Source organism: Camelus ferus, chromosome 1 (genome assembly GCF_009834535.1).
Source record: "Camelus ferus isolate YT-003-E chromosome 1, BCGSAC_Cfer_1.0, whole genome shotgun sequence".
Taxonomy (NCBI): domain Eukaryota; kingdom Metazoa; phylum Chordata; class Mammalia; order Artiodactyla; family Camelidae; genus Camelus; species Camelus ferus.
The window spans coordinates 41,106,891-41,120,225 of NC_045696.1; the positions used below are offsets into that span (position 1 = coordinate 41,106,891).

The following is a 13,335-nucleotide window of genomic DNA, read 5'->3' on the forward strand; positions in this document are numbered from 1 at the left end:
GGTCCTGCTCGGTTACAAAAATATCTATCTGAGGGCCTATTCTGCCAGTTTTCCCCAGAGCACGGAGTGCCTCATCCCTGATCTCCACCCTGGACTCCTGTCAGGATGTGTTGAAAGTCAGTGACTGCAGTGGCTTCTGACTTAATCCTTAAAGAGGCAGATGGCAGGTGCCAATTTTTAGTTGGCACATGTAAGTATTGAATAGTCTTGCTTTGCTTTCTTTGTCTGGGTATGGAGATGAATTGCTTTTAAATTTATTTGTTAAGGAGAGGGTCATGGATATCTCTGAGAAACTGATGAAAGCTATAAAAATATACATGAACACATACACATACAATTTGGGGTAAGTTAATTTTATCACATTCAAAATTTATTTTCAGTATAAATAATATGTTTATATTATTTATGATTAATATGTTTATATAAAAATTATGTCTTTCTCTTTTTTTATGAAAAAGTAATGGCCTCCCTGTAAAAAAATAGAAAAAATTTTAAATTCTGCTCTAAGTAACTTTCAATTTGAATCAAAGCTGCTATTGGTTGAGTATAGAATGAACATTAATGTGGCTGTATGCTATTTGTGTATTTCATTATTATAAAATGTACAATTGAGGGGTTTTTTGTTTTGTTTTGTTTTTATCGTATCCTAGGTACTATGCTAAAAACTTCACGCGTCTTATCTCATTTAATCCTGACAACCACCTTTGAGGTAGTTACTATTATACCCATGTTATAGATACTTGGCTTTCATTTTACTCAATCGCAGTACTCCCTCAAGAGCCAACATGATATAAATCAAACTCATCTGACTCTTTCTGGAGGACAGGTGGTATTTTGGGGTTGAAAAAAAGTCCAGAGAAGTGTTTTCAGGATGGAAGAAGTTGGGTTTTAGGCAGCTGTAGCGTTATTTAGTCTTAATCCTGCTATTGTAAATCTCTCTTCCGCTCCTTTATCAATTTCCTGTCTTATGCCCTCTTATAATCACTTGCTAAATCAAGAAAAATAATTCCTATGAAAGGGAAGTGTTTTTGTTTCTGTTTTTGGAAGAGATTTTGTTGTGTAATTGGCTGAGGGGCGTGAATTATTTTAACATCAGAATTACTGGTGTTTAAGTTGCTGGTCTAATTTTTAAAGTCATTTTCTTAACTAAAGAGGCTAGAACATTGGCTTATGGGATTTTTCCTTGATTTCCAGGTATTAAATATTTTTAGTTGGAATTCTGAATACAACCCCATGTTGGGGGACACAGCTGGGCTGGTGACGCAGGTTGGTAAAAAGAATTTACCAAAGGCAAGGGAAAGTTTAAGAACAAAGGAATGTTTAATAGGTTTGCTGCTACAGGCAACAGCAGGCCACACAGGCAAGAGTTTCATGCGTGTCCACCAAGTGTGAACGTACAGGGTCTTTTATTGAGGAAGGGGCTTTGAACCCAAAGGAATAGGGGAACAGACTTCTGACTGGCTATAAATGAGGTAAGGGGCTTTGGCATGTGGAGGATAGTGGATTTATGACTCCAGTAAGATGGAGACATGGACTAACACAAGCAAGGCAGTGGAATTTATGATTCTGATAAGGAGGAGACATGGGTTGAGACAAGTCAGCCTGAGCTATGGGGAGGCTAGTTATTTCAGGGCTGTCGATTTGCTAAGGCAAACACCTGCCAGGAGTTTATCTCCCAAAGAGGAGCAGGCAGTTGCCTAAGGGCTGGAAGGCTGGGGATCACAGGGCCTCCACACGCACCAGTTGGCACTACACCCCATCCGTGGTCCTTGGTAATGTTGCTGGTGTATGTAACCAGTGTCCAGGTTCTTGTCCCGCCCCAGAAAGAATTCAGAGATGGGACATGTAGGTTAAGAAAGTGAAGTGGGGATATATTAAGGAATAGTTGTTACACTCTCAAGGGGAGAGCGAGCAGGCTCAGGTGAGCAGCTGCCCTGAGTTTCTTTGGTAAGCTGGTTACATAGGCTGTAAACATGAATAGGCGGAATTTTCATTGTGGAGGGAAGGGTTTGGGGTCGTGCTCCCTGATTTTCACCCTAACTCCACCTTCCCCAAGGAAGGAGGGATTTTTGTCCTCATTTAGTCTGGATCAGAAGTGTCATGGCATCAGTGCATGACGGGTACTTCTAATCTGCAGGGCTAGTTTTATTGAAATGAGGGCATAATGAGCAGAAGGTTACATTCAGACACTATAGATTCCTAACGTTTTCCACATTTCTTGGTTGGCCTCCAGGCTACTCATCACCCCCAAAAGTGTGATCACTTAGCCCAGAGGTTCCTGCTTTTCTTTTTCTATCTAAGGACCTGGTGCTTACATGGTGTGTGGTTTCCTGCTTTTGGCCCATGCTCCTCCTTTCTGCCCAAATCCTGCCATTTGGCCTGCGTCCCCCCTTCTCTGCTCATATCTAGTTATCTGCCTGCTCTAACAGTAACATATGTTACTGAAGAACATTTGTGTGAAACATGGTGATGAAGAGTGTGTACGTGAGAGTTGGGGAAAAAAACTACATGAGTAAGAGAGGAGAAAGCTATGAAGCCTCATTCAAATCCCAATGCTTCTGCTACTTACTGAGTAAACTTGACCGAATTACTCAAAATTTTTGTGCTTCAGTTTTCCTATTGTGGGAGTAATACTAAACCCTGCCTTATCAGGCTATTATGAGAATTAAATAGTTAATACATTTACAGGTTTAGGATGATTTCTGGTACTCTGCAACCACTCAATAAATGTTTGCTAGTATTTTTAATTTAAGAATTTTTAGGTAATTTAGCACACAGTTTGCTCCACTCCCTGATTTACACCCCGAAAGGATAGCACTGACCTAGAATGGACCTTTGGATCGAAACTCAACTTATCAAATTGAAGGTCTACAATAGGTTTAATCATTAAGTTCAGCTGACTAGCTCAAAACAGAAAAAGAAACAGTTCTAAGAACTGTCATATCTTCCTGCATCTATTTTTCAATGTTTTTACTTTACTAGACCATTGGGGAAACTTTTATTAAAACAGTTAACTGGTTTATCAGAATATGTAAACAGGTAGTTAATACTGAACAACCTTTACCTTAAGTAAAGACTATGTATTTCATTGAAAATTTTTAGGTAATTTTCTTCCCACAAGGGAATAAACTTACATAAACACTGTCCTCTCATTTAAGAGTGAACTTTATCTTCACCCAAATATGTCAAATTCCTGGCCTGGGACAAATGACAGTTGCCTGGATTTTTAAAGCCCTGGAGACTCTGAGCCAGACATGTCTTTGAGTAAGGAAAGGTATTTTTATTCTCCCACTCAATCAAACTAGAATTTTCAAAATAGATTCTAATTTTGTCTAGTTTGGGAGAAGAAATGCAATTCATGTTTTCCATTTGGAATTTTTAATATTTTATGCTACTTTTTCAAGCAACAGGAAGTGTGAGTGTCATATACGTCCTGCATTTAATTTTCCATGATGTATAGGAAAGAGGTTAAAATAGGGCTAGTATTTATGGAAATATTACTTGTTACAATTTAAAAGAATGTGAGAAAATATTATTATCATCACATTGGTGTTGTAAAAGAAAAATACTGCTATTAAATGTGTTCCAGCATACGGATCCTCAGGTAAAATGACGCTGATGCTCACTCTCCTGTTACCCCTGTGGTGAAGGTGGCCACAGCGAGAAGGACCAGGAGCCCCTGATCACTAACCAAGAGACCTGAATTCTAGTCCCCACTCAGCTACCAAGCAATTATTCATCTGCAAAGTGTTACTCTTTACGGAGAATGTACTCTCTACATATTCTTTATGTAGAATGAGGAAGCTGGGCTAATGAACAGCTGTTCTCAGTTTGGTGAGTCCATAATTCTAAGAAAGTAGTTCTAGGATATACACAAGCCACTTAATCTTTCTGGGTGTGACTTTCTTTTTTGAAAATTTATTTATTTTTTAAATTCAAGTATAGTCAGTTTACAATGTTGTATCAATAATCGGTGTGCAGCATAATGCTTCAGTCATACATATACATATATATATTTGTTTTCATGTTCTTTTTCATTATAGGTTACCACAAGATATTGAATATAGTTTCCTGTGCTATACAGAAAAACTTGTTGTTTATCTATTTAATATATAGTAGTTAGTATGTACAAATCTTGAACTCCCAATTTACCCCTTCCCAACCCCTTCCCCCCTGGTAACCATGAGTTTGTTTTCTATGTCTCTGAGTCTGTTTCTGTTTTGTAAATAAGTTCATTTGTGTCTTTTTTTTCCTTTTAAGATGCCACATATAAGTGATATCATGTGGTATTTTTCTTTCTCTTTCTGGCTTACTTCACTTAGAATGACAATCTCCAGGTCCATTCATGTTGCTGCAAAAGGCACTATTTTATTCTTTTTTATGGCTGAGTAGTATTCCATTGTATAAATATGCTAAAATTTCTTTATCCAGTCATCTGTGGGTGTGATTTTCTTTACTTAAAACACAGTGGCTTAAAAATACTAATACTACTTTTGCTATATTTTGTGGGTAATTCAGGTATTTCAGAGGATAGGGCCCTGAACTGGGGAGCACAAGGTGTTAAAATGTGATTATAACTGAGAAGTGGACAGTCGAGCCTGGGCTTGATGTTCTCAAACAAAATGTAAGTGGCAAATAAGCCAGACAGCAAATATTTGTCAGGTACTTTCTATGCATCTGGCATTGTGCTAGGACCTGGAGATAGGAGCTGTAGCCCTTCTCTAAAGGAAGTCAGAATACTCAGTAAGTATAAGATGTGATTCTTGAGTAATGGCAAAAAGGCAGACTTGCGTAGACATGGATAGATGTCTTTCCTGTTTATAAACATAAACATATATAAACAAATTATGAATAAAATGTAAAAATAATTCAAAAATATAGCAGGCTTTCTGTCTTGAAGGGAAATTCCAGGTGTTATAAACAAAGAGAAAATCAATACCCTAAAGGTGGGCAGACATTGGCATAAGCCCTAGAGTCTGGGGGCTGTGGCTTCAAGGCACACATGGTCATAGGAAGCATGACTTCCATCCTGTGTGAAGTGGAAAAGCTGGACCAGAACCACAGGGATAAACCCTGAAGCCTTAAAAAGTTGCTTCAACCATGAAAAGGAGATTAGAAAAGTTCTGCTCACTAACCCAGAGAAGCATTAAATAGCTCTATCATCTGTTCAGGGACAAGAGTAGGAAAAGAAAAAAAAAAGTCATTACGAGTAATTGAAACCCCAGGCTACAGAATCTGCACTTGTCTTACCTTCAGTGCAGAAAGCCCCAGTGAGACATTATCCTGAAACTAGGTTGACAACTACTGATGGTACCCCAAGATCAGAACAGAAGTCATCACGACATTTTCTTTGGAAATATTGTCACAAATAGAATCCATAAAACTCTCATGGAAGAACAATAAATAAGATAAAGGTGAATTTACAGTCCAAAATTACAAATGAACCACGATGGAGAGACATGAAATGCAGCCAACAGGATTAACCCTTCCTGAACTGTATATAACAAAACCATCTGAAAGAGAATATAAAATATTTTAAAAATGGTTTAAAAGTTAAAAATACAGAAGGAAAAATCACAATAAAAGAAAAAGTACTTTTAAAAAGATAGAATTTGAAAAAGAACCAAATAGTACTTCTTTAATGAAAAATAAAGTGATAATAATAAAAAAAATTAATGAGTAGATTTAAAAGGTTAGAAATTATTAAAGAGAGAACTAGGGAGATGGAAGAAAATCTGAAGAAATTACCTATACTGCAATAGAGCAATATAAAGAATTGTTAACTAAGAAATAAGACTAGGAAACTTGATGTATATAAGGCTAAATTTCAACAGGATCCCCCAGAAATTCCAGACAACAGAGAATATGGGAGAGACAAAATTGGAACAAGTAAGAATTTTCTTTGAAGAGTGACTGAATTTGAAGCAAGGAAAACAAAAACAAATCCATATCGCGGTAAAACTGCAGAGCATCAGGTAAAAAAAACCTTAAAAAATGAATAACAATTAGACACAACCAGCTGATTCTGGTAAAGAAAGACTCTGTGGCTGGGGTTGCTGCAGCCACGATTGCCCAGTGAGGACCTGAGCCGAACAGTCATTGTCAGAATGTTGAGCAAAGACTGAAACTGAAATCTTTCCCAGGCGAATGGCCCAGACTATTGTGAAAGATCAGTTAAAAGGAGACAGACAGGTCGAAACCCCCTGAAGATAAAATCTGATGTGTTAGCTCTTCGATTTTGACAGATCCTTAAGAAGATAACAGAGACTCAAATGTTGCTGGGTGCAGTGATGATAGAAGCTGTCTTTTCCCTTGCTGAAGCCAAGTTCACAGTAGGAGACTTCAGCATCACAGTTATCCAACATGTAAATAAAGCCCAAGTGAAGATTAGAGCAAAGAAAGAAAATGTAGCATTGTTACTTTGCCTGTATTTGAACATTACCATGAAGGACTTGGCAGTTATGAACTGACTGGTTTAGCCAGAGGTGGCACACAGTTGGATAAACTGAAGAGGAATTATGCCAAAGAAGTGGATCTACTGGTGGAACTATCTTTGCAACAGACATCCTTTATTACTATGGATGAAGCTATTAAGATAACCAGCAGGTGTGTAAATGCCATTGACCATGTCATCATTCCCCAGACTGAACATACCCTTGCTTATATCATCACAAAGCTGGATGGGAGAGAGTGAGAAGAGTTCTACAGGTTAAAGAAAATACAAGAGAAGGAAAAGATTCTCAAGGAAAAGTCTGAGAAGGGCTTGGAGCAACGGAGGGCAGCTGGAGAGTGATGGAGCCTGCTAATCTTCTGGCTGAAGAGAAGGATGAGGATCTACTATTTGAATAAGCTTTCCAACTGTGGTTCTTTCAGAAGCCCTAACACAGCACCATTTTTAATTCACAGTATGTAGGTTTGGTATGTGTGGCTTAAGAATTTCACTGGTTGTAAAATTTCCCTGAATATCTGTTTATGGGTTTATCTTTGCAGAATCATTATTCAGCAACTAGTGAGATTTGGAGAACCTGCCCAGGAACTTGTAGAATTTATTCTGCAGAAGTGTCACTCTACTCCATTTATATGTGTGTTACAAGTGATCTTCTTACTAAGCATATTAAGAAATTCCCCTTAGAACTGACTGTATTTCAATTAAAAAAAAAAAAAAGAGAAATTCCCCTTAGGAAACAGCAGTGGTCCCAGGCCTTATTCCTACCCAGTTGCTCACCCTGGCAGTGTTATCTGAGATTGCTGCAGCCATCCTTGTGTTAGTTACTATGGTACTTCTCAAGCTTTATGAAAACCTTCACTTATTTCTTCCTGGAATGACAGGTCCCTGTCCTGTCTGTCTTGGGAACAGTTCTGCCAATTCAAATGTGACTATCGCATAAACAGTAAAGTGATTTAAAAATGAAAAAAATGAATAACAATTAGACAAGAAAAATTAATCAGCAACAACAAATTATAGAAAACAGTGGGATAATATTCTCAAAGTGACGCCAACCCAGAATCCCATACCTTATGAGACTGACAATCAAGGGTAAGGGTAAAATAAAAGCATTTTCAGGTAAACTTTGGGGAATCTATCATTCACAGACCCTAACTGAAAGAATGATGAAATCATCTGCTTCAGAAAGCAAGAAATTGAACCTAGAAGGAACAAATCCATCATGGCAAGCGAAGAAACTGACAACTTTTTGCTAGATCTAAATAACCATTGATTGTTTTCTATATCTTAAAAGACTAGTATTACAGGGGATTTAAAAACTAGGTGGTTACTAAAATACAGCTGGCCCTCCATATCTGTAGGTTTGCATCCACAGATAAAGGGAGGTCTGAACATACTATGTCACTTTATATATATAAAGTAACTTTGAGCATTCGTGGATTTTGTGTTCATGAGGGTCCTGAAACCAGTCAATCCCCTGCTGATACTGAGGAACATCTGTACTAGAAAACAATGAAATAGAGAAAATAAATAATACCACTGAAAGCAGAAAAGTGAGCGGGGATGGGTGGAAAAATAAGATAAAAATAACAAACACAATAAATTTAGGTACTTTAAACTCACCTGTTTAAGCAAAGATATTGTCATAGATGTCATTGAAGCTAACCAACATGTAGCTTGTGCTGTTTATGAGACAGTGAACATTTAAAGACACATAAAAGGTGAATAGAAAATGATGATAAAATCAACCCTAGGCAAATACTGTCCAACCCAAAAGAAAGCTGGGTTAGCAATATTAATATCAGAAAAAATAGACTCTAAGACAAAAAATATTATGAAGAATAAAAGTTTTACTACTCAGAGACAGAAGAAGTAATCCAACACAGGAAGGATCAATGATTCTGTGCCTATATGCATCACATAAACACAGACTCAAAATATATAAAGCAAAATGGCAAAATTATACAGATAAATACACAAATTTACAATTGGGGAACTTGAGTCTAATGCTTTCCTGTGAGAAACTGATAGATCAAGCAGAGAAAATCAATAAGGATTCAGAAATTTGAAAAACGTATCTAACGAACTGGATACTATTAGTGGATTTGTATATTTGAATTGCCACAATCAATGGTGAATATATATTATTTTCAGAAGAAAGTCTTGGTGAGTCCCAAAGAACCAGTTCCAGAGATGATGTTCTCTGACTACAATACGATACAATAAGAATGCACTGAATAAAAAGCCAAGAAAATTCCAGTACATGTAGAAAAAAAAAACATTTTAAATAATTCAAAAAAAAAATAAAAATTACAAAATACTTAAAAAGTCAAAAGATGAAAGTAAAAAAAAAAAAGAAAAATGAGGTAATAGCTGAGAATTTAAAAAAATTTTAAAAAGCCAGTGGAAGCTTTCTATATCACGACTTCTGGGCATAGCTAAAAATATAGTTAGAATGAGATTTATGATGTTAGGTATATATTAAAAAGCTCAACAGAATGAAAATTAGTGATCTAAGCATTCTAACTTAAAAAGTTAAAAAAAGAGCCAGTTTGAAGGAAGTATGTTTTGCAGTCATGAACATAAATGTTTGGCAGTAATGAAAATAAGACTAAATCAATTGCGATATAAATCCAGGAAACAAGAGCAGAGGTCAACAAAACCAAAGGCTAGTTTTTTGAGAAGATGAATTTAAATAGATAAATTCACGGCGAGATACGTCAAGACAAAAAAAGGCATGTTGAAGCCATATGCATAAAAATAAAGGGGCCACGACACAGAGAAGTGTGAGGCCAGGCGGCCACGCCCACCCAGGTCCTCCCAGGCCAGCCCACGCTCTTCCATCCGGGTCCTCAGACCCCTGCTCGGCTTCCCAGGTCTGTGCCTGCGTCTCCCCAGTCATCCTCAAAGAGGTCGGCCGCACTGCTTGTGCCTCCCTGACCGCGACGGGTGGCTGTTCACAGGCCTGTTCAGAGGCGGTGTGAAAAGAGCTGGGGGGTGTGGGCTGGGGCGTCGGCGTGCGTGAGCGCAAGGTCCCCCAAGTGCGGGCCAAGACGGAGAGGGAAGCTGCAGCCCGGATCTGCTCGCCACATTCTGACGTGGGGCTCCAAGGGATCCACAATTTCTGAATTCAGACCTGGACTTCCAGGTCCTGACGAAGGTATGTTTATCGTGGCATTAAAATCGAGTTTTACGTTTACTTTTTTGTTTTTCTTTTTTGGGGGGCGGGGGAGGGGGGTCCCTGATTTTTTTAAAAAGTATTTTCATTTATTGGAGGTACAGGGGGTTGAACCCAGGACCTTCTGCATGCTAAGCACTGCTCTACCCCCTCCAACCTGCTTACTTTATTATATACATGGTATGTAGGTCTTCATTGTACTTTGTCTCAGTCCCCGCATATGGCTGCGTTGTTGGTTAAAATACAAATTAATATAACCCCTGTGGGGCAAAATGACAAGTGTGTGCTCTCTGGCTCAGAAATTACATTTCTGGAAATTTATACTAGAGATGAATTTGTACATTTGCAAAATACACAATGCAATTTTGAAGCAACAATTGAAAACAACACAAGTGTCATCAATAAGAGGTTAGTTTGTTAAATTAGGGCACAGTCATGCAACGGAATATAATGCAGCTGTAAAAGAAGATGTGAAAGTTCTCTATGAACGATTTTGAAAGGATTTTGGATATTCATTATGTGCAAGGGTAAGCTACAGAAAAGAGGGAGAAAATAAGACTAGATTCACATTTGCTTGCAGAAGAAAGATTAGAGAAAATGAATAGAAATTATTATTTGTGTATAGAAAGGAATTCAAAGGATTTCAGCTCTTTTTGCAAAGTTTTATTGCTCATTAAAAAAATCTGAAGCAAATCTGAGATAAAGTTACTATTAAAATTGGATTTTGGGTAGTTGGAGATGTTTTATTGTTTTCTGTACTTTGTGCATTTGAAGTCTTATAATTTAAAAATATTTGCATATTTCTTTGGTTACATAGAAAAGTCTGTCACATAGCAATTACAATTAAATTTCTCTTGCTAGATTGTAAGCTCTTTGAAATCAGGATCCATATCTTATATTTCTAACTATTAGACTATTTTTAGAGCAGTTTAGGTTTACAGAAAAATTAGCAGAAAGTACAGAGTTCTTAGTTTCTCCCTCTCTCATCACTCCTCCCCCTCCAGTTTCTCTCACCATTAATATTTTGTATTAGTGTGTTGCTTTTGTTACGAGGATGAACCAATGTTGATACATTTTTATTAATTAAATAGTTGATCGGATTCAGTCTTATTCACTGTTACAGTATCATGCAGACTAGTTCAGTGCCCTAAAAATCCACTGTGCGTCACATAGTCATTCCTCCCTTCTCCAACCCCTGATGTTTTTACAATCTCTATAGATTTGCCTTTTCCAGAATAACATCTGAAATCATATAGGATTTAACCTTTTCTGACTGGCTCATTTCGCTTAGTTAAATGTATTTAAGATTCATCTATATCTTTGGGGGGCATCATAATAACATTTCTTTTTATGACAATAATATTCCATTGTACTGGATACACTACAGGGTTGTTTTTTTTTTTTTTTTAATCCATTCCCCTATTGAAGGACATCTTGTTTGCTTCTAGGTTTTGGTGATTGTATATATAGCTGCTATAAACATTCACATTCAGCATTTTGTTTTCATTTATTTGGGTAGTTACTTGGGAGCACAATTGCTGAATTGCATGGTAGAACTGTGTGTTGCTTTGTAAGAAACTGCCTGTGCCATTTTGCATTCCCATCAGCAAAGAATGAGAGTTCCTGTTGCTCCACAGTCCTGGCCAGCATTTGGTGTTGACAATGTTTTGGATTTTAGTATGGAATTAGAATCAGAAAATATGTTATCTCATTGTTGATTACATTTGCAATTCTCTAGTGGCATGTGATGTTGAACATCTTTTCATATGCTTATTTACCATTTGTATATCTTCTTTGGAGAGATGTCTGTTCGTATGCTTTGCCCACTTTTTAATTGGGCTGGTGTTTTCTTATTGTTGGGTCTTTAAGGGTTCTTTGTGTATTTTGGATACCAGTCCTTTGTCAGATATGTGATTTAGAAATATTTTCTCCCTATTTACATTTGAGAGAATGGGCCATAGAAGGTATCTTTTGAACTACCTCACAGACCTGTCCATATTTTCTAAGGGGAAGAAAGCAATAATTGTCTACATGTTTTTTCTAGAAAGATTTTCTCTCATTCTGTGGCTTCTCTTTACATTCTCTTAACAACGTCTTTTGCAGAGCAGAAGTTTTTCATTTTAATGAAGTCCAAACTATCAGTTCCTTCATGAATTGTGCTTTTGGTGTTCTATCTAAAAAGTTATCATCAAACCCAAGGTCACCTAGATTTTCTCCTGTGTTATCTTCTAGAAGTTTGATAGTTTTGCATTTTACATTTAGATCTATGACCCACTTTGAGTTTTTTTGTGAAAGCTGTAAGTCTGAATCTGGACTTTCTTTTTTTACATGTAGTTGTCTAATTTTTCCAGCAACGTTTATTGAAAAGACAGTCCTTTCTCCATTGAACTGCCCTTGCTCATTTGTCAAAGATCAATTGACCATATCTGTGTGGTGTGTTTATAGACTGTTCTGTTCTATTGATCTATTTGTTTCTTCTTTTGCCAATAGCATACTGTGTTGATTACTATAGCTTTTAGGGTGTCTTGAAATCACATATTGTCAGAAGCTTCAGCTTTGTTCTTCTTTAATTGTGTTGGCTATTCTGGAACTTTTGCATGTCCATATAAACTTTACAATCATTTTGTTGTTGTCCACAAAATCATTTGCTGGAATTTTGATTGGAATTGCATTGAATCTATAGATCAAGTTGTGAAAAATTGATAATCTAAACAATAGTTAGTCTTCCTATCTGTGAGCATGGAATATCTCTCCATTTATGTAGAGCTTCTTTGATTTCTTTTATTGGAAGTTTGTAATTTTCTTCATATAGATTATATACATATCTATTAGATTTATACTTATGTATGTCTTTCTTTTTCTTTTCTTTTTTTTTCGTGTGTGCTCATGTAAATGGTACTGTGTTTTAAGATATAAATCCAGTAGCTCATTGCTAGTATATAGGGAAGCAGTGTACTTTTGCATATTGATCATGTATGTCAAAATCATGCTATATTTACTTACTAGTTCCAAGAGGTTTTTGAGTTGTTGCTGTTTTTGTGTTTGTTTTTATTTTTTGGTGTGTGTGTGTGTGTGAAAATCTTAGGGATTTTCTGCGTAGACAATCATGAATGAAGACTTTAATTTTTTTCCCTCCCAAACTGAGTATCTTTTTGTTTTTCGTACCTTATTGCATAAGTTGATGCAGTATAATGTTGAGTAGGAGTGGTGAGAAGAGACATTTTTGCCATGTTCTCAATCTTAGAGGAAAGCATCTAAGTTCTCAACATTAATATGAGGTTGGCTGTAAGTTTTATGTAGATATTCTGTAACAAGTTGATGTGGTTTCTCTATATCCCTTCTTTGCTAAGGGGCTTTTTTTTTTAATCATGAATTTGGGTTGGATTTTGTTAAAGGCTTTTTCTGTGTCTATTGATATGATCATGTGGTTTTTTCTTCATTAGCCTGTTGATCTAATGAATTACATTAGTTGATTTTCCAGTGTTGAAACAGACTTGCATAACTGGGATAAGTCCCAATTCATCATGGTGTATAATTCTTTGTATACACTGTTGGATTCAAGTTGATAAATTTTGCATGTATTTTGAGGATTTTTGCATTTATATTCATGAGAGATATTGATATATAATTTTCCTTTCTTGTAATGGCTTTGTCTGATTTTGGTATTAGAGTAATGCCAGCCTCATAAAATGAGCTAGGAAGTGCTACTTCT

The 13,335-nt window shown here is 36.6% G+C and overlaps 1 protein-coding gene and 1 pseudogene across 2 annotated transcripts in view; both read left to right on the forward strand.

The window, feature by feature from the left end:
* Nucleotides 1-13,335, forward strand: part of ADGRG7 (adhesion G protein-coupled receptor G7) — a 66,880-nt gene that overhangs the window by 3,017 nt on the left and 50,528 nt on the right. The window contains exon 1 of one of the 2 annotated variants that reach the window (XM_032477791.1): nt 3,722-3,834. The exons of the other annotated variant lie outside the window; for it this stretch is intronic. Coding sequence (XP_032333682.1) covers nt 3,813-3,834 — 22 coding nt within the window. The 5' untranslated portion in view covers nt 3,722-3,812. Of the gene's footprint in view, nt 1-3,721; nt 3,835-13,335 lie in introns of those variants that run through there. 2 annotated transcript variants of the gene reach the window in all.
* Nucleotides 6,074-7,495, forward strand: LOC102509274 (annotated as a pseudogene).